The sequence below is a fragment of the Rattus norvegicus genome, chromosome 3, assembly GCF_036323735.1.
Source record: "Rattus norvegicus strain BN/NHsdMcwi chromosome 3, GRCr8, whole genome shotgun sequence".
In the NCBI taxonomy this organism is placed as follows: Eukaryota; Metazoa; Chordata; class Mammalia; order Rodentia; family Muridae; genus Rattus; species Rattus norvegicus.
The window spans coordinates 82,356,549-82,377,854 of NC_086021.1; the positions used below are offsets into that span (position 1 = coordinate 82,356,549).

The 21,306-nt window shown below is 41.6% G+C and overlaps 1 protein-coding gene across 3 annotated transcripts in view; it reads right to left on the reverse strand.

The window, feature by feature from the left end:
- Positions 1-497: 497 nt before the first annotated feature.
- The window catches only part of Ccdc141 (coiled-coil domain containing 141), a 160,154-nt gene continuing 139,345 nt past the window's right edge, over positions 498-21,306 (reverse strand). For all 3 annotated transcript variants that reach the window (XM_003749494.6, XM_063285277.1, XM_063285279.1), the window contains 6 exons: positions 19,814-20,008; positions 18,175-18,358; positions 13,893-14,005; positions 10,295-10,411; positions 4,859-5,709; positions 498-2,401 (listed from right to left, as the gene is read on the reverse strand). In XM_003749494.6, the coding sequence (XP_003749542.2) occupies positions 2,134-2,401; positions 4,859-5,709; positions 10,295-10,411; positions 13,893-14,005; positions 18,175-18,358; positions 19,814-20,008 (1,728 nt within the window). In that variant the 3' untranslated portion in view covers positions 498-2,133. The remainder of the gene's footprint in view (positions 2,402-4,858; positions 5,710-10,294; positions 10,412-13,892; positions 14,006-18,174; positions 18,359-19,813; positions 20,009-21,306) is intronic.

Here is a 21,306-nt window from a genome sequence, read left to right on the forward strand (position 1 = left end):
TTTGAATTATACCTTGAACACCCACACAGTATTTTTCTCCAATACAGAGGCTCAGTTTATACATACACACAAATGTGCATCCTGGGGGGCGGGGTTTACAGGTCGTAGTGGGTCATACATCACGATGAAGGTCTATGTCATCTGGCTCCCTGAAGGAAGAATATTAACTGAAGCGAAACAGGTAAAGTGAGCTTGCATTTCACATCCTCAGGCAGTCTTCAAACATAAATACCACCAGGGTGATGGCATCAGAACAGAGACCTCATCAGATTAATAAGTGCCACAAAGTGTGTGGGGTGGAATTTGTTACCTGCTTCCCTCCTTTGAGCATGAACAGATTTTATGATTTAGCTTCCACATGGGCCATAGCAGCTAGGTAAGATATGGAAAATCTTAGAATTGGACAAAATGATGACAACAAAAAGACTGAGGTCCTCAGGATCACACACACACACACACACACACACACACACACACACACACACACACACACATGATTATACATATGATTTTTAATAGCTTTCTGTCAAAAGTTGATAGAAAACAGTTACAGTTTTTTAATTAAATGCAATACACAGCACAAGAAAAAAAATAGCCAACTTTTTACTAGACATTTCTTATCTTCCACAATATTCAGTAGCTTTTTAATACCACGTCAAATACATCCTATTTAAATATTTTGATTATTTGTAGACAGTCTTCCAGCAACATAATTAATTTCTTCCCTTCATCAAAACTCTGCAATAAATTATTCTTTCAACTGAAGATTTTACCCTAGCATGACAAAGTTTAAAATATGAAAACAAATGCCTCTCTTTTTTTGAATAATGCATATTAGAAAGCCATATAACATTCTTCAATATTACAGTAATAATTGCACAAAAGAAGGCTAGATTTTTCTTCTCCTATCTTTCCCAGACTCCCCCCTAAAATACACTAACTATATCCTCCGGAGGTTACTGTCCAAAGCCTTTGAAAAGGATGTAGTTGTAAGAAGTTAGAAAGGAATTTAAACTCTAATTCATAGAACATCAGTCTTACCCTCCCCCAAGGGAGTAGTGGGGAATTACATATTAACAGCACTCTTTTCATTTAATATTCTAAAAGATCTGCATTTGAAAGGGAATTAATGGGTGATGAGTAGCAAGATGGCAAATCATACCAAGCATTGTAATGAGTCTTCACTGAGTACTTTTCCACTGGCCGCATCACCACAGGACGTAAGACAAAAACGCGGTTGTCAAGAGGTAGATGAGCCCCTCTTCCAGATGAGAAGGTGAGGCACTGAGATGCCTTGTGAATGGCTACACGAGTGTTCAGCAGGAGCAGCAGCAGCAGCAGCAATGTCAGACGCAGTAGGGCCCGCCTACAGATATGCACAGGGTGGCCAATACACAGCAGTGGAAGAATGGGGAGAAAACTGGTCTCTTCCTGCAGCCTGTATTCCATCTCGACATAGGACGTGCAGAGCTAACAGAAAGGCTGACTCCACTTTGAAGCTAAAGGCACATCTGTTCTCCAACATCAAGCCCAAGAGACCTTCTCGTGGAATGGTTATGGACAGTGACATTCTCAGACTCAGGAATGTAGAGTATGTTGACACAGCACAGGTCAAGTTTGCTCAGTAAACAAGATCAAAATGGGAAAAGCACAGTTGAAAGGAGAGCTAATACAATTTTGAGAATCACAACTTCAATTTGATGTAATGCCCTACAAAGAGATGGTTTGTGAACACGGTTAAAGAGAAATTATCAAAAATTTGGATTTGAAAATTAGATCACAACCCTATGATCCTTGTGATCTCTGTGAGCATTCACATGCCTTTAAACAAGAGATCAGCTTATTATACAGAATATTTCTCTTCCTAGAGTACAGAATGCATCATTACTCACTGTATATAATTTCCCGTGTTCCCCAAGTATGTTGAATTGTAGAGAAAATACAATTATTCCACCTAGCAGTGGGATTAGTCAAAGTGGAGATGAATTGGTGTGTGTGCATGTGTGTGTGTGTGTGTGTGTGTGTGTGTGTGTGTGTGTGTGTGTTAGGGGGTGCTTTGTGTGATGCATGAGAAAATAAACAACCATATTGTCTTTTAGGCTCATAAAAATGTCCATTGATGGCAACATATCACTACTGTGTAAGTAGCCAGTATATTACTGATACGCTGACATAGATGATACACAGCACAATCCAGTTTATTCTTGTAATTGGTGGCCCATGGTTACCTGTCACATGGAGGATGGCTTTGGAAGACAGGGTGCCACTAGAGTTTTGGGCTTGAGCCACATAGAGGCCAGCATCTGCCTCACATACCTTCGGGATGAACACCGAATGCTTTGTGTCCTTGTGCAAAACCTGTAAGTGTCCATCTGCACACAGTTTCTGGCCCTTCTTGAACCTAAAGCAGAGAGTCAGTTTTAAGTCAGGGTCACTCCTTGATTCCATTTTTTCCCCGAGTTCTCCCGGCTATTGCCAGCAGGCCCGCCCCGCACTGCGCTCTTCCCTAGCTTCAGCAGGGATTGTCTAGCTATGGAGAGACAAGGGAGACTGTTTATGAACCTGTAGCCAGGAAATTACCTTGGTTGACTCAGATCAGGTTTATGAAAGTTCTGTGATAACATTTAACAGTTAAAATATTATAGATGAAAAGACATACATCCAGTTATTCTTTAAAACACGCACACACAAAACAAAAACAAACAAACAAATACATCAAAGCGCAGGCCATCTGGTTTTACTGGTTCACCAAGGGCCATCTGGTCATACAGGGGCACCAACAATTAGCTTGAGTGTGAAGTGGCACTTGCGTATCCAGCCTACTTCATCCTCTCTGTAGCTTTTAGCAGCACCCGTGACTCCTGACTCCCATTTGGCATCGGTATGGGAGAAGGCTGATTGGCTCTCAGTGTTAATTTGCCAGAGTCTCCCAGCAGGACAAATGCACAATGAAAAAGAAGGGGCTTTACACCAACCACTCCTGCTGCTAGGAACTCACTTTATTGGTGAAATTAAATTCATTAGGAGACAATGACTTCTCATTATAGAATGTATTTGTGACATTGCATCTTGAATATTAACTACCTATTGCTAAAATTTCTCTATGTGCACAAATACTTACCTGGATCATCTGAGACAGCAAAGAATTTATTTCTCATATTCTACGTCTGTTTATAAATCCTTCTATACAAGGACTGATGAGAAAGCCAAGTCAGTTTTCTTTGTATGTGTCTGGGATGTATGTATTTGTGTGGGTGTGTGTGTATGTGCATGGATGCATGTGCATATGTGTATGTATGTATGCGTGTGTGTCAAGGCCAGATGCTGATGTCCTCCTTTACTGCTCTGTATCTTATCGTCTGAGTCAAGGTCTCCCCACAAAACCTAGAGCTCACGAATTAAGCTTGCCTCTACTACCCTAGGACTGAGATTACAGGTGCCTGTCGCTGTATCCAACTTTTAATATGAAATCAGGTCCTCATGCTTGGTCCAGCTCCCAGAGTTGATTTTTGTCCCCGTTACCTAATTGATTTTTTTTTTTTGCATCTTCAGAGTGTTCTGGGAATGCACAATGTTCGTTTAGCCTGTCAACTGTTCACTAGGCAAAACTCTAGATGTGATGACAAATGGTTTGATGCTTCACAATTTGCAGTAGTTCTCTAACAATGCATACACCACAGTTCTTCAGTGGGATGTGCTAACCCTAATGGAGCTGTTTGTTTGTATGGAGAAAAAGAAGAAACACCTCAGATGATATCTTTCCTTGGGATAAACTAGTATTTAATTATGAAATAAATATCTGTTGAATTCATAAATACAAAAGTTTTTATTTGTAAAAAAAAAACCATGCAATTGCAAAAATAGCAAAACAAAAAGTGCTGACATCTGCACGTACACAAGTGCAGATTCTTGCACTATTTGAGTGCCAAAATCTGCTCCTAAATTCTTTAGGCATCTGCTTCACAAGTCAAGTACCATCGATGAGACATGCAAAACCAAAACGACTCTCAGGAAAATTCCTGATAAAGAAAATCCAGCACACTTATCTTAGCCTGTCAGTAAAAGCTCACCGTCTCTCCTTAGTTTGCTCTCAAGCGAAGTTGCTTAAGGATGAGAATTTTGTGAAGGTTTAGAAGCAAGCCCCTTGGAAAAGGCTAGCACGACTTTGCTATTCACAGCAAGGGGTTCAGAGCCTTGACTTTAAGGTTTACTCTTACAAAGAAGAAAAGACAATCATGTTTCTAGAGTGAGGTCATACCGTTCGTGGCTCAGGTTATTACATCACTTTCCAAGAAAGGAGCTTATTCTCAGGCTCCTGGAGTGACTATAGCACTAGTTCAATGCTTCATATTGAAGGTATTCATTAAAAGGAACCTTAGCAAAATAAATATCACAAAGGTGCCAGAGGTTCTGTCGGGAAGATGAAATGAGTGAAAAGGGGAAGAAAAAGTCTATGGTGTCTTAGGCTTCTTAATCCCCTGAAGGGTGTCATGCTAAGACGATGCCATTCCAATGCAGAAGCAGACAATAGGGTTGGCATGTCAAGACCGGGTTATTAAAAAATGAGGAATGTTAAATGGAAAGAAAACCAAACAGAATCAACTTCCGGAGCTTCTGGAGGGTGTGTGTGGGGGGGGGCGTCCAATCATTATTTTAGATGGTTACTCCCCCCTCCCAGGGCACCAAAAAGCTTTTAGTTAAATGAAAACAGAGGTGTGCCGTAAGATCGAGTCATGCAGGGTTGAGTGTCCTGAGGGTTAGTCAGCCAGCCCTGAACCTCTAGGTTAGTCCACACAAAATGAGATCCTCTCAGCAGTTATTTGTTTCTGTCTATGGCTTGTCATTATAGGCTACCCACCATGTCAGTGTAGGCTCTGGGAATCCTGTTACTTCGACTTCCAAAGTCACCGGGGAACCTTCCGTGACAGTTACATTGGACAGCAGCCTGGAGAAATGAGGCGCCTGGCCAGCTAGGCTGACCACGCTTTTTTCTGCTGATGAGTTTTTCCTGTCTCCTTGGGGACCCACTTGCCTCTGATGGCTTCTGCTGGTGTCTGATTGAGAGCTGAGGCCAGGGGATACATCAAGGGCAGCATGCAGCCTGTCTTGGGTTTTAGTGACGTTAGAATCAGCATGCACTTTCTCCTGCGTTCCTAGCGAGATCTCCTGAGCCTGGGAGCTTGGCGGCAAAGCTTTGTCGTGCACTTCACGGGGCATGCGCGCTGGACATTTCACATTGACGTGCAACTTGGTACTCATCTCTCCTGACCCTCTGGAGGTTAATAAGGGTTCAGCTTTGAACTGTGGATAGGGCCTCTCAAAATGACTTGTAAATGTGTCTTTCTTATTATGGTACCCATCAGTAAAAGCAGTGGGTGGGGGCAGAACAGACTCCGGGGCCTTCCCTAGACCACCTGTCCCTGTACGCATCCTGTAGCCGCTGATATGCAGGGCGAGGGCTGAAGAACTGGCAGGTTCTTCTACCTCCATGTCTGATGGTGCCAGAGGGGACTCGGGGGTCACTGGCAGTGGAGGCAAAGAAATGTCATCAGAGGAGATACACTCAGAGTCTTCTCCGGAGAGCGTGTCTTCTGGCAGGGTCAGACCCTGGGCACTGTCCTCTTTGTCAAAGGACTGCCTCAAGCCCACGGGAAGCCCATCTTCTCTTGTTCCATTGATGGCCGACACATCTGCTCCCTGCGCCTGCCCCTTCAGAGGAGGAGAGCCAAGTTTTCATTAGGTGGATACACTTCTTCCCCCAGCCTCCCATTAACATGACACTCAGTGTGAGATGAAAAGCTGAGGTAAGCCTCAGGGAGTAGGCGCAGGAGTCCCTGAACTCCAAATGTCTACTGGAAATGGTCCCATGACCATGACCAAAAATATTCAAAGCATAGTCAAGTGACTTGAAATACTACTTAACAGTCATAGGCAAAATTCTCCCCTGGCCAAACAAACCTTATTCGGTTCCCATTTCTTTTCAGTTATCTTAGGAGGGCGATACTCCGTGTGTGTTTATTGAATAAGTGATTTCCTGAAAGCACAGTAAATTATGCCTTTGATGCTAACCAAGAGTCACCCACAGAGCCGTCATCTCAGCAAGCAAAATAAGATACATTTTATGTAAATATTTTTCTCTGACCACATTCATTTGGGTCTTGGTCCTTCTGCCTCTGTTATCAACATGGAAATGGGCAGGGGGTCCTCCAAGTCATTTTAAAATGTTACAATCACTGCTTTCAAAGCTCAAGGAGGTACAGTTAGCCAAATGTCTACACTTTTCATTTATGAAGGAGGTATATGTAAGCAGGCACAGGTAGCGACTATCTTTTCTAATTTTCCCAGCATGGGATCATTGTTTCTATAAGACACTTGCATCTTTCTGATGAGTTCTGGGAAATCAGACAGGAAATTCCGCTCTGATTTGCTGACCAGGACCCTGTTCTAAATCTGTTTCTCATAAATCTTTCTCTGATGTCTGCTTCCATGCTGAGGCCCTTTTCCCACCATCTAAACTGGTGTAGATAGCTTTGTGGTTTCTTTTTCCTTTTTTTTTTTTTTTTTTTTGCTAGGAATGTGCTAGCAAGCATATATGTTTATGTATGAGTGCATACTCACTGATGTGCAGATCTGGGTGCCAGGCATACACACTGGCTGTCTTCCTCCCGTGATATTGTTGTTGTTTTATTTTTATCTGATACATGCAGGCTACTAATTATCCCTTCAGATGTGTGTCACCAGCAGGCCTTAGGGATCTTCCCGCCTCATCTCCTCAGAGCTGGCATCACAGGCCATAGTGGTACTTCTAGGTGTACCCTTCCTCTAAAATCTCTGGCCATTTATATACCTAATGATAAATTGACTTTTTAATTAATTACACACCCATTGCCCTGGTTCATATGTCTGGCATAACTGGTGAACTTTAATTTCCACAGCTGAACACAGTCAATTGGGTTTCTAACCACTGCCTGTAAGTAGGGCCAGATCTGGAAGACCCATTGACTTAACTCAGGGTCAGTTGATCCTCAAAGTGCATTGCATAGAGAGACGTGCACATCACACAGGTAAAGGAACACAAGACACTTTGCATTCCTAAATATCTCTATATCAGTGTTCTTACCTTAGGATAAATAGGATTGCTGGGGTTAGTGGACAGCAAATAAAAATACTGGGCATAGGACTTTATGTATAAAGGCATTTGGGAAGAAGGCCCATGGAAGGCTCATGGACTGATAAAAAGGGACCAGAGACCACTGGGCACCTGCATAGCATGGTAAGGAAAGAGAGCAGAAAAGCAAAGAGAATACCTCACTCTTCCTAGTTTTCCAAGGCATCTGCAAAGTCTAACACTGGTTCCATGACCCGAAGAGAAGAACCAGGGGCCATCCTCCAAGCCAGATAAACACACTCCACTGAACTGTCTAAGAGAGAAGCACTCTCATTCTGCCGTTTATTAATTCTCCTGCACACAGCAGGCTAGACAGAAGAGGGAAGCGTCAGCATGGGCATCCTCAGCGTCACTACAAACATCTCACGTTCAGGACGCAGTCCCTGGGAGAGCCTCTTGGCCCTCGTGGAAAAGGTATTTTACTGAAACCCAAAGGACCAGGCTACCTGCCTGCCTCTGGTATTAGTTTCTGTCATTTTGGAGGGGGTGACTATTTAATGCCCCTTTGTCTCAGTTTCTTCAATTCTCACATGAGATTTCATCAGATGATTGGTAAATACCTCCTAGCTCTAAATTCTATACCTCTCAGTGCTGGCATCCAAATCCCTCATCAGCTACCAAGTGGTTCCATGCTTTAGCCAAGTCCTTTAATACTCTGTGCCCCCATTTAACCTTGGGAATTTTTGGATATCGTTACGGCTTTAGCTTCAGCACCCAGCCTGGGGATAAAACACCAGTACTAATCTCGTGCCCGTGCTATCTATGTGAGTTACTCTGGTGTGATTGATGCCTTCTACCCCGTCTGGGGGTCAGGATAATTGAGAAGGGCTTCAGCATCTCTAGGAGAAAGTCCCTGTCATAAATCTCTTCTTATAATCATTCTGTAGAACTGGCATTTTTTTCCCAGCTCAAATAATTTTTGGAGGAAGATTCACAGCATTTAAGAGCATCAGGACTGAGTGCAGTGTGATCCTAAGCTTCTACCTGGGGCTTCCTATAATTTGCCCGTTGGAGGTTTTGGAGAATCATTACATCTGACCTATACGTAAATAATAGAGACCATAAGAGGGTAAGCGTGATTGAGCTGCCTGAAAATGAAGCACGCTGCTGCCCATTCATTATGCTGTCTGTACCAACGGCAGCAGACTGGGTGGGAAATGATGTCAGTGAGAACTCTTGACAGCTATAATTGGGGACCTTCACTTTCATTCTGAAGAGCTGATGATCTAGTGTGGCTTTTAATTTGTTTTAAAATAAAAGTCACTTGTCAATGAGAATAAGTTGCATCTGTTGTATTTAGAGGCATCTGTTCCTTTTAATAGAAAATAGATAAAAGCGAGATAAAAAACCTTTTTAACTAGGTATAAAAGACGTGCGGTTGCTTTAGCAGCAGTGATTTTTGTTTCCGGGTCTTTATCAAATGTGCCTAATACATAACATAGGAAAATATATAGAGCTAAAAAAATAATGCTATTGTCACAAATCAAAAAAAATATTTAAAATTGTAGATTTCGAACTGCGGTGTATCTAATGCTATTCTTTATCATTTGAACCGTTCGTCTTTGTACATGGGTAAGGGATGATACTGCTCCCCAGTGGGATATTGGCTATGCCCACTGACATCTTTTTTCTAGTCCAGCTTGGGCAGACAGCAGTGCTGTGAAGATCGGGCAGGAAACAGTAAGGGACTCTGCACGTTGCTCAGCTGTTAACAATAATGGTATGAAACTTGCAGGCAAGTGGATGGAACTAGAAAAAAAAATCATCCCCAATGAGGTAACGCAGATCCAGAAAGACAAACGTGGTACGTACTCATACACGGACATTAGCTGTAGATTAAAGGATATTCATACCACAGTCCACATACCCTGGCAGGCTGAGTAACAAGGAGGGCTCACAGAAGGAGCGTAAGGCTGTTACATATTTTATGATACATAAGACCTTCTCTCCCCCTACAGAAGTTCTTTCTCTGGGTAAAATGCCAGAAATGTTGCAGACGAGACACCCTGACTTGGATAAGAATAACTAATGACCATTCGACAGGAGATTGAAGTCAGACAGATGACCAAGGCTAGCCAGCTTTTTTGGTACTCTAAGTACCCAGGTGTAAATGGCTCCAAATTGTACCACTCAAGAAAGGAGCTTGCTTAATGGTATTAATGCTGCCTAGGAGCTGTGTGATTGCTCTGAACTCTGACACAGATTCAATCTGTGGAATAAAGACCTGTAAAGAATCCAGAGGAATTGTACTCACTGCAAGAAATCTTGGCTCATGAAATAACTTACAAATAGTGTGAGTGTGTGTGTGTGTGTGTGTGTGTGTGTGTGTGTGTGTGTGCGTGTGTAACTCTTTTATCAGAGAAGTATAATTTGTTAATTTGGAGGCCGCTAGGATCATGTTTGGTCTGCTGTTCATCCAGAAGAATAAAACTAGAAACAAGTACATCGACAAAGAAAAAAATTAAGCATAACTATAATCTAGAAGCTACAAATAAAGCATATATTCACAGGGAAGGCCCAGAAGGGTGTGGCCACTTAGACAAGACATTTGAAAGCATGATGCATTTGTATTCGTGAGTATCTGTAGTCCCCTAGTTAGTTGTTTTAATCTACATGTATGTGATAAGAGGTTTAAACATTTGTTTAAACAGTATTTATATCTCAACTGAATTCAGTGCCTTACTACAGGCACTTAAAGATATCCTTTAAGTGTTGGAGTTTAGGGGAAAATATGGAACCTGGTTTTTTTGTACTAATGGGTAGTGTAAAACAATTTTTAAAACTTCCCTTTTTGGTAATGATCTAACAGATACTCAAATAAAATGAAGTCAGATTGACTATAAAAGGGCACTGGAGCATGAGATGGGAGAGTAGAGCCAGCCTAGGCTAACATGTCTATGAAATGCTTATCACTGTAGGATTCAGTAGAGAGGATACACAGAGAAACCTGAGAGAGAATGCCCAAGTAACAGTAGCTAGCATGGTAGGGATGAGAAAACTCACACAGAGTTTATATTTACAAACGATTTGATGGGTGAGACACAACCGATTCTTTTTTTTTAAAATAAACAATGACAAATTGCAAAGGCGAAGTAACACGGAGCTGAAGCTAAATACTTTCATTACCTCACTCCTTTCTTCACTGAATGTTGTCTGCTCATCCCTCCCTGGCTCCTTTAGCAGATCAATGGAATTGCCGTGGAAATCTTCCAAATTTGAATTCACCTTTGGAACATCTCCCTGCTGTACAAAGCAAGTTTAATGAGACTGAGAGCCAGGAAAGTTGGAGAAATAATGCCATATGCTAACCACTCAGAAAAAAAAAAATAAGCCAACAGCAACTTTTCAGTAAATGCATTCCACAAGAGACCAATGTTCTCCCTTCAAGCTCCCAACTCTCCTCTTGCTCAGCCCTTTGGTAAAGCTCTTTGCCAGTAAAACCAACTGTTCAAAGACCCTGGGAAGGATGAAGTGACTGTTACCATAGGATGCTCCTACAAGCACACTCTCTGGAGATGGGAATCACTGTGTAGGACTGGTTAAGCCATTAGGAAGCTGAAGAGCATCCAGGAGGAAGAGCTGACGAGGTCTCTGGAGGAGAATAAAGAAGAGAGCCCGAGAATCCACACAAGCAAACTGGAAGAATATTGAAAAAGAGGAAGGAAACAGAACAGTGGGAAACACAGGCTATCTCCTGTGAGTATTACTTCTTCCTGCATTTTATGAGGCTCAGCTTTAGTCACAGAGGTAGTGGGGCTTTACAAACCGGCAGGGGGCAGTACAAGGGCCAAGTGTATGTGAGGAGAAATGGAGGCACAGGTGCCCTAAGTGAAGGAGCACACGGTTTATAAACAATGTTTGCATAATAGTAGAAGATTGTCCTGTGTTATGGAGACAGGCATACTCCCCAAAGTGCACATACACTTGCTCAGAGCATGTGGGGATAACCTACTGGGGAAATTCAGCTTTGAATCTCTACTCTAAAATGAAACTGGTTTGTATTACTAGATGAGCCACTCAGCACTGATTCACACTTGGAATCTAAAGCACATTGACAGCTGTTGTGGAAAGAATTCTAGGTGTTAAATTAGATGTAACTTCAAATTCCAGATCTACTCGCAGTGACTGTGAAGACTCAGGGACTTCTAATCTCTTTGGACCCATATCTTCCTTCTGGAAGAAGGAAAGCAACACTCATAGAACACGCTTTTAGTCCCCAGCCTAAGGAGGCAGAAGCACTTGGATCTCTGAGTTTGAGGTCAGCTTAGTCAACATGGTGAGTTCCAAGACAGCCAAGGGTTTTATAGTGAGACTTTGTCATAAACAGACAACACCGGAAAACAGAAAATATCAAACAAAGAAGATATTATCTCCATCTTGAGGTTCCTGGAGCCTTAATAAGTATGCAAAAGTGTCAAACTGGTACACAAACAGCAGTGGATTTTTTTTTTATCACTATTTTATCCTTTTCATTTTGTGCATATCTTTTTAATAGCTCCCACGTAAGAAGGGTTGGGACCCTCAGAAATGCATTGTGACTTTGTAAAAGAGATTTAAGAGTCCCTTTGCCCTCAGACTGCATAAATTTGGAATGAGGTGACTATAGGGAAGCAGAATCCCCAATGGTTAAACCGCCTTCGTCTTGACGTCAGACTTACTAACCTCTGGAGTGGTGAGGAACACATTTTTGTTGCCTATGCACCACCAGGTGTATAGTATTTGACAGAGCAGCTGAAACAGACTAAGGCAGAAGAGAAAGAGCACAAGTGTTACGGGTGAGTAGCAAGGGAGGAATAGGGAAGACTTGTGTAGAGAAGGGGATATTTCTATTTAACTTTCAGTATGGGTAAGATTTGGATAACCAGAGGGTCATGTGTTTGCAGTAAAAGTCTAGTACTAGAAACACTAAGGAAGGTGAGACAGGAACCTGCAATAAATGAAGAAGCAATGGAGAAGGTGAAAGGCAACAAAACCATAGACAGGTTGTGTAGCCAAGGGCTTTTAACATAAAAGGACAGGAGCCCAGCAATATTTAGGAAGAGGAATCAAACAAGATATAGAATCAAGAGACTTACAAGTAGGATGAAGAGTATCTGTATACCAGAATGGAAACACAAAACAGGAATATAATCCTAACTGAAGGGAGTATCCAAGGCATAGAAAACGAGAGATTAGAGGCAGGTTACAGAGGTTACAGAAACAGCTCTTCCAAGGTCAGAGCCATGGAAATGAAGGATGGCAAGGAATAGCATTTGGAAAGACAAGATTTTACTAAGCTGAAGATGCACAATACAAAGGAGGGTACTGTAGATGGTGGCCCGCACGGTCAGAGAAAGAAGGATTTTCAACTTACACATGTGTGTAATGGAGAATGGTTTGAAGTAGAGGTAGAATGTTCACAAAGATAATGTAAGATCTGTAACTTGATCACACCTTACTAGTGTTTTAGCAATTGTTAAATATTTATAAAAAAGTCATTTTGGATATATATTAGAAACAGTAGAATTTCAATTAAATTTTGAAATCCATGTTGGAGAATGTATGTGTCCATAATACAGAATACAGCAAAAGCATGAAAAATCCAAGCACAAAGACGTTCACTAAAGTGCGATGAAAAATAATGGTGGAAAGAAAATAAGTTGACAAATCTCGATGCTTCACAGAAGGGAACTGTGACTTGGTTATGCAACTGCTGAGTTAACATTCCTCCAGATTACCTAAATTGAATCAACGCTCAAGTTTATGACATGGAAAAATCATAAAACTCTTTGCCATGGAATATATAACTCTACCAGAACTGTAAGTTCACTAGTAGGCATGATCCACAGCAATGATACACCCAGTAACAGTGAATAGTTTCCCAGCCAAGCCTTGGGGCCACTGTGGTGTCCATTTAGGGGCTTAGAAAATCTAGTCCCATAGAGATTAAACGATTTACCCAAGTTGTAACTCAAGGGTATTCCAAGACAACTGAGTTCTGATGTAGAACCTACCCTCTTGGTGACACAGTTATTACCCTACTATGTTCTGATGTAGAGCCTACATGCTTGGTAACGTGGCTATTACCATACTGAGTTCTCATGTAAAACCTACATTCTTGGTGACATAGCTATTACCCTACACCAGCTCACCTCGTTCAGTTGTCAAAGCAGCATCAATCAAAACATTTCAGAGCATAACAGCATTTTTCCATTAGTTGGTGTCTGTCCATCATAGCCATCATAAGTATTTACCCTCTTTTTACGTATCATATTATTTTAATTCCATGAAGGTTGGGATGGTTAGCTTACTACTTCCTTAGTACTAAATGCTCAACAAAAACAGTACCTCAACATTAGTGTTATTTTCTTTGGTGCCATAATCTGGAGGAAGAAAACTATCACCTCTATTGTTTATTAATATAAACACGAGACTCCTTAATATAAACTTTGGTTTTAACAGCACACCATTTATCGTCTGGGATACGACCCATGGAAATGTAAGCGAGACACCTTAATTGTGTTTAGCCCTCATTCCCAGCAACATTTTTCTCTGGAGTGATGGGAAAGAAACAGGATTATTTATCACAACCCCCTAGATAATTATGTTAGAATGCTGTGGGACAAACGTGCACATTGTGTCTCTTGAGAACGTGTAGCAGAACATCCCTGTACCAGAAGACATTTGATTAACACATTTTCATTTATATCACTTGATAATGCATATTCTAGAGAGAGGAAATTACCATCAGTTTTTCTTTAAGTTCCACGAGAGACCCACATAATTCAGTAATAGATTCAAGAATCTCCTTGTGTCTTGTGACGATTTTCTCAGCGTATTTCTGCCCCTCTTCCAAACCTGGGAAGAAGCAAAGATAAGCCCAAATGTAAAGGGAATTCTTAATGAGAAAATAGAAAAAAACTGGATGCTAATTCATCTCCTATGTGTCTTTTGTAAATACTGGTGGATAACAATCTTCTAGCAAGCACACACTGAACAGAACTCAGTGAATGCAGGCACTTTTAAAAGCCAAGTGCTATCGTTTAGATATATTTGGATATGGGGTTGTGGGGTAGGGAGGATGAAGGTGAGACATGGTCTTAAATTAATATATATATATATAATATATATAATCTTAATTTCCTCAATTCTGGCATTATAGGTGTGCACCATCACCATGTCCAGCTTGTGGGTTGATTAGGAAATATCAATGTCAGCCTTGCATGTTGAAGGCTTGGTCCTCAATGCTATGCTCAGAGATGGAACATTTTTCTTTTTGTGGAAAGGATCCGGTGACATCTGACAGAATCAATGGACTCATTTGTTGATCAGTTAGTAACTGAATTGACCATTGAGAGGTAGCAGATCCTGTGGAAAGTGGGGAGGATCAGAGGAAATGTGCTGCCTTGGAAGAAATATCTTATAAGGCTTTCCTTTGTCACTTCCTGTTTTCTGGATGCTGTAAAGTGAGAGAAGCCTTTTCTGCTTCACATTCTTGTTGCCAAACATTATACCTAACCCAACCCAAAGAAGTAGAACAAGCCAAGCATGGAATGACAGCTCTGAAACTCTGAGCCAGCTAGACAGTAGTGGAAACTCGCTAACCCAGGAGTTCTAAAATAAGGAGTGCATTTGCTGCACCACTGCCACTTGTATGAAGCCTAAATAATGACACTACACTAGTGCCTTTAAGACACAGGGCTGATCACAGTTTCCTATCCAGGGCATTCAGAAATGCTCCACCACTTGGAGAGCATACATTTCCCAGGATGGCATTCAAGGCCCTCCATCATCTGGTTTGAACCTGTCTGCCACAGATGTGTGTAATTTTAATTCTCTGAAATATTTTAATTCAAGGCCAAGATGAGACAGTGAATCTATGCTCAAAAATTCCTACATATCTTTATCTCCCGCATCTCTCTATCTCTATCCGTACTCTTTGTCTCTCTATCATCTCTATATTTATCATATCATATCATATCTATCTATCTATCTATCTATCTATCTATCTATCTATCTATCTATCTATCATCTATCTTATATAGTAGAGGAATGGGCCTCAACTAACATCTTTCCCCAGGTTATGAGTTAGAAAAATCAATTTGAAATGGATTGAAGAATCCATTGCAAGACCTGGAATGTTAAAACTACTAGGAGAAAACACAAGGAATGTGGATCTGAGTGGGGGTTTTCCACTGAGACTGAAAATCCAGGGAATAAAAGCAAGCAGGTATGTGGGAGTGTCTCAGAGAAAAAGGCTCTGCAGAGTGAGACATGGGACAACTCACTGAGGCACTGTCGCTGTGCAGAGTGGGAGACAAGGTTGGCCTCTGGTTCACATTTGATGAGGGGTCTGAATCCAAAAGAACCCAGGCAACCAAAAAACCACATAGGCATGTCCCCTCAAGACCAATCTGAAAGCCAGTGATAGCTGGAAACACTCACTTCTTATTCTGGGCCATGGATGTAAAAGGAACCAAGTGCTTATTTAATACCTGTGAGTCCCTGTCCTGGTTCTCTTACTGTAGCTTTGGGGAGATATTAACCAAAGGCAACCTGAGGAGGAAACGATCTATTTTAGCTTATTGTTTACAATCCATCATCGAGAGAAGCCAAGGGAAGAACTCAAGACAGGAACTGAATCAGAGACCATAAAGGAATGTCGCTGATAAGCTTCCATGCTTAGCTTGCTCCATCACTTTTCTTATATAACTCAGCCTCGCCTGCTCAGGAATGGCACCACCCACGGTGGGCATCCTCACGTCAATCAGCAAAAATGTCCCACAGACATGCCTACGGGCCAATCCAACAGAGGCAATTATTACTGAGATTTCCTCTTGCCAAGCATGTCTAGGTTTGTGTTAAACTGACAAAACTAACCATGACAGGCCCCAAATTCAATCCCGAACACCAGTAACAGAAGCTAAAAGTCACACATACAACAAAAGACGAGCGTTTGCAATGCGGTGACTTCTAGGCCTAGTCATGTTTCTTGGCTGTAGGAGCAGTATCTTCTTAGTTATTCATAAACAGTGCAGATACGTCCTGAGGCCTAGTAGGCATAGCAGGCACTCACCATTAATGTCTGAGATAAATTTATCTGCATTAAAAGTTCGGATTCTGACTGCTCAAACAGCTGAGCAGGGACAGGCACTTGCTTTCAAGCTTGGTGACCTGTGTTAGGGCACTGAGCTCGACATGGTGTTGTGAGAGGACTGCCTCCCACAGGTGGTCCTCTGACCTCCATGCAGTCACTGCGGCGTCTATCTCTCTACCCCACCCAAAATAAACGCAAAATCTTAGTGTTCAGGGTTCAGTGATGTTTGTCTGCACGACCTTATTTCATATCCCCAGAGTGACTGTGAAATGCAGGTGGAAAGACGTATAGCCCCGTGGTCTGTTGGGATGTCTCAGTGAATTAAGGTGCTTGCTGCCAAAGCCTAGTGACCCGAGTTCAATTCCCAGGACTCACATGGGTGGAAGGAAAGAGCTAATTCTGCAGTTTGTCCTCTGACCTCTAAATGGTCTGTAATCTACACACACACACACACACACACACACACACACACTTATACACACACACACACACACACACACACAGAGAGAGAGAGAGAGAGAGAGAGAGAGAGAGAGGCATAAAATAAATAAAATATTTCACAAGGTTGCAGAGTCCATAATAAGTGTGTGAAAACTCATAGAATTCATATTTTCAATCATAGTGTTCAATTATTCCTTTATTCCTGCAACAGTTATTGAGCCTTTAGTATATACTATGATGCTCAAGTTAACAGGCCAGGCTTTGTGTTTCATGGAGATTACATTCCAATGGGGGTAATCCAAACAATGACTAAAGAATGCATATACCAGTTAGTAATTAGAGTCAGAATACCCAAAAGACAGGACACAGAACTCTGCTAAGTATAGAAAATTGTAACCTTTATAGGGTCTTTGTAAGTACTTACCTTGTCTTGACATTGAACAGGCCCTGTTTGTAATACAGCGTATTATATTCTTTTCCTTGGTAGCACGGAAAACAGACAAAGGAGTGTCTATACTATCAGGTATGAAATAGAAACAGACATCTGCAGTGCAAGTGATGCCCTTCAGACTTCCCCTTAGAGCGCTTACATAACAGCAAGAAAGAGAGAGAGAGAGAGAGAGAGAGAGACATCTGTTTCTTCTCATTAGCTTTCCAGCTAATATTTTAGTGTTTGTGTATTGCTACTATGTTTCCTTTGGAAAATAATAAACAATTTGTTCTCAAGAATTGCCCATTAGGCAGTGCAGTGCATCCTGCTAGGCATTTTGCGTCTGTCTGGGAGTAGGGCAACATACTGCAGACTGAACATCTGCCTGGAGCAGCTCTGGGAAGCCAGAGGATGCTTTCTGAACAACCTTCTAATGTCTTGCTCTGGGCTGCCTTGGCCTGGTCCCTGGGGATCTCGCTTCAGAGGAGTCCCATCAGAGACTCCGTGGAACTGCTCTCTTAGCATTGTTGCCACCAAGGGACTTATTTTATGAAGAAGTTTCTTCTACTTTCTGCTCATAATGTAGGAGAAGAAAGCCATGAGGCAACAGAGTTCTGGCGACGAGTTCTCTTGTGTGTTTAGGGAGAGTTCTCTAGTCATTTCTCAAGTCCACAAATCTAATTTCATGGGAACAAGAGGACCGAAAACCCTAGGGGAAGCTTTGCACCGGCGTCACAGAATCTTTGTATGCTCACTTAGGGGACATTATACTCTGTGTCTATAGAGTGTGGTCCTGGTTCTGAGAATAGAAAGGATAGACCACAAAGCGAATAGGGAAGGAGGGCTGATACCACAGAGTTTAAAACCAGGCTTCATCTCCTGCTGTGGGGAGAACAGTAGGGAAGCTATTCCCTACTGTTTACTTTTGCTAGATGTAGAAGAGAGCCTGAGACTTTTCTCAGCCTAGGTGGGGATAGGGAGGGCTTTGATCTGCTTCCTGCTGGATCAGGTTCAGAATAGATTTGTTCAGTGGCAAATCACTGTCACACAGATGCTCACCATATAGTCGTTGAGCAAGGCTGACGACCTCCTGAATCCTTTCTTCTTGCTGGGGCACTGAGGGAGTAACAAACTTCTGGAACTGCCTGTGGAGGATGTCTACAGCTTCCCTTGTTTGGCACTCCATGGAATACTTCCCAACTCTTACCACAGTGGCACTAGCATCCTCATACCAAAAGTTACACTAGATTCAAACGGAAGAAAACAGAGTAAAGAGACCTGTCCTTCTGAAGTTCTTCACGCGCACCAAGGATGCTTCAGATCTTGATTTTTCTCAAACTTCATGCTCATGTAGTCTTTAAACTTTCCAAGTCATGTTAAAGAAAATATCAGCACACAGTCATATCTATTTTCGCATGTACCAGGGCACATATTTTAGAATACACACAAGAAAATTTAGAAGGCAAAAGTATAGAAACAGCTTTGATTCTCTTGCCTTCCTAGATTTATCTAAAATACAGTTCTTAAGACACCATTGTACACTTTTAAGAGCAAGCAGCAAAACCATCTGCTCTCTAAAAAGAATAAAGACACTGGGTGGGCAACACTCAAAATGTAGTGTAATCAACAAACAGTGCTAGTAATCCACAAGGAAAATTTTTCTTAGCAATATTCTAATGACATATTTTCTTTTAAGGATGAAATTTAGATACGGATCAAGGAAGTATCACCCAAAGAATAGAATTCTACCTTCAGGAAATAAACCTAGGCATTATTTTGAAGCACAGTGGAGGTATGAAGAATTTTTCTCTAAAAAAAAAAATAATAACCGCGACAGGAGGAATGTCTGCCCCAGGCCAGAGGCATTTGTGCTGGGTAAAAAAAAAATAGCAGAACAGGACTCTGAAAAGCTAGCATTAAGTAAGTGCCAAGGTGCTTCAGCAACCCTGTTACATCATGTTTCACAGAATAATCATTCATAATGTGGGGTTAAGTCCAAACACTCAACTGTATGAACTGTAAAGAGAGTCTGTATGTCAGAATAGGCGACAAAGAACACACAGGCTCTCGGGTGTTGTTTCTCTGATATAAAATGTGAGGCAACGACCTGATCCTGTAGTTTAGGTGGAGTACCACCGTACCCTTGCAGTAACAAAGGTTACAAGACCAGTAGTGGAGCACCTGAGATTTCCCAGTCTCCGGTTATTCTGAAGTGCTTTCAAATGTTGTGACATTAAGTATACTGCTTGAGTATTGAAACAGCTTTCTACCAGTGGCTGTGATAGCAGGGGTTAGACAGTTTGAATAGAGGTTATGAAGAAAATGGAAACTCTTATGGAACTGGGAGGAGTAAATTAACCAGCTTTCTCAAGAGCCACTGGACAAGTGCAGAAAAACAAAAGCCTTGTGCCGTCCATCGCCTCTGACCTGACAGTTCAACTTCAAGGAATTTCCTTAAATCAATAACAAAGAGGAGCACGACCAGGGCTGTCATGAGAGCATAACCAACACTGCACTTATTGTCTAAAAGAAGCAAGATTTTTTTTCCTGAAACGGTGTCTTACTATAGAGGCTAAACTGTACCTGAGCTTGCAAACTCCCCTCTGCCTCCAGCTAGTGGGACCACGCCATGCTCAGGACAATGTACTTTCTGAAGCAATGTTATGGCAAGAATAGAATTACAACAAGAAGAAAATACCTCTTCTATTACTTCCTGGAGATGCTCAGTCAGGTCCAAATTCATCTTATAATCTGTCACAACTTTGTCAAAGTCATCGACGTGTTTTTTCAAATCCTCCATGGCTTCCACAAGGGTGTTAGCTTTATTACTTGGATAACTTAAGACTGAATCGGATATCTTTTTATTAACCTTTTCCATTTTCTTCCTTAAAGCCTATATGTGGGGGTAAAGAAGGTTTTTAACAGGAAATTGTATATTATGTATGATGCTAGTGGCAAGACAGAATAACTTGAGAAAACTTGTTGCCTCCGCCATTTTGATATCTTAAAATTATAATCACTGTAAATGTACTTTGGAAAAATAGGTTTTCTCCAAGATATTTTATCCAGTCAGTATTTATAAAAAGCCTACATAACCTAGATCATCTAGATTGTGTGTGTGTGTCTATGTGTGTGTGCGTGTTTATGTGTTTGTGTGTGCATGTGTGTGTGTGTGTGTATGTGTGTGTGTGTGTGTGTGTGTGTGTAGCTATTGGGATCTCTGGAATCTATGGTAGACACTCTGGGCATGAGCGGGGACAAGGAAGGAAAGAGGGTAGGGGGCATGAGAGAGACATGTGTACGCATGCATGAAAAAGTGATAAGAAGCATGGAAACACACAGACCCGTGTGTTTGGCAGAAACTATTCCAGTGCTAACTCAGCACATACATCTCAACATGCATCATTGGTGCTAGGTTACAGACATGAAGCCAGAAGCTCTGATGTATTCCTGCAGCCAGCCAGGGCAAGCACACATGCTGGTGGTCACGGCGATAGTCAAATGCAGGGGACTGGAATGTTTTTGGAATAAACAAATGAGCATTTGTAGAGATAGTTCTCACCTGGTTTAAATGATACACAACATTCACATGCTCTAAAATATACATGGTACCCCCCAGAGTACACACATTTCTTTTGTTTTTATGTGTCAGCAAGAAATTTGAAAAGTGAGTAAGCTAGAAAGCTTTCAGAATGGCACTGTGCTTGATGGCATGCAATAAAAACTGTTCTCTGGGTAGAATGCTGCCATGTATTACTCTATGAACACTCTCCTGTCCATCTGTTTAAAATCAGCATCGCATGACTGGATACCAAGCAAATAACCAAAACCTTTCCAGGAAAGCCAACTCTGAATTATAGAGACTAATGCTGTTGTTTTTAAAGGGAAAATGAGATAAATCATCATTTCCTACAAGAAGTCAAATTTTTATAAAATTAGAAAACTACTCTTCTCATGTCGAGAACTATTTTTGTAAAATAGTTATGCCTGGACTGCAATTATTTTGCACTAATTGTAGAAATTACACATATACACATTCACATGCATACATATGTGTGTGCATACACACACATACACACATGTGCATGCACACATGCACACGTGGACACGTGCACACACAAACACACACATGTGTACACACATACATGTGCATGCACACATACACGTGCACGCACACACATATACACATGT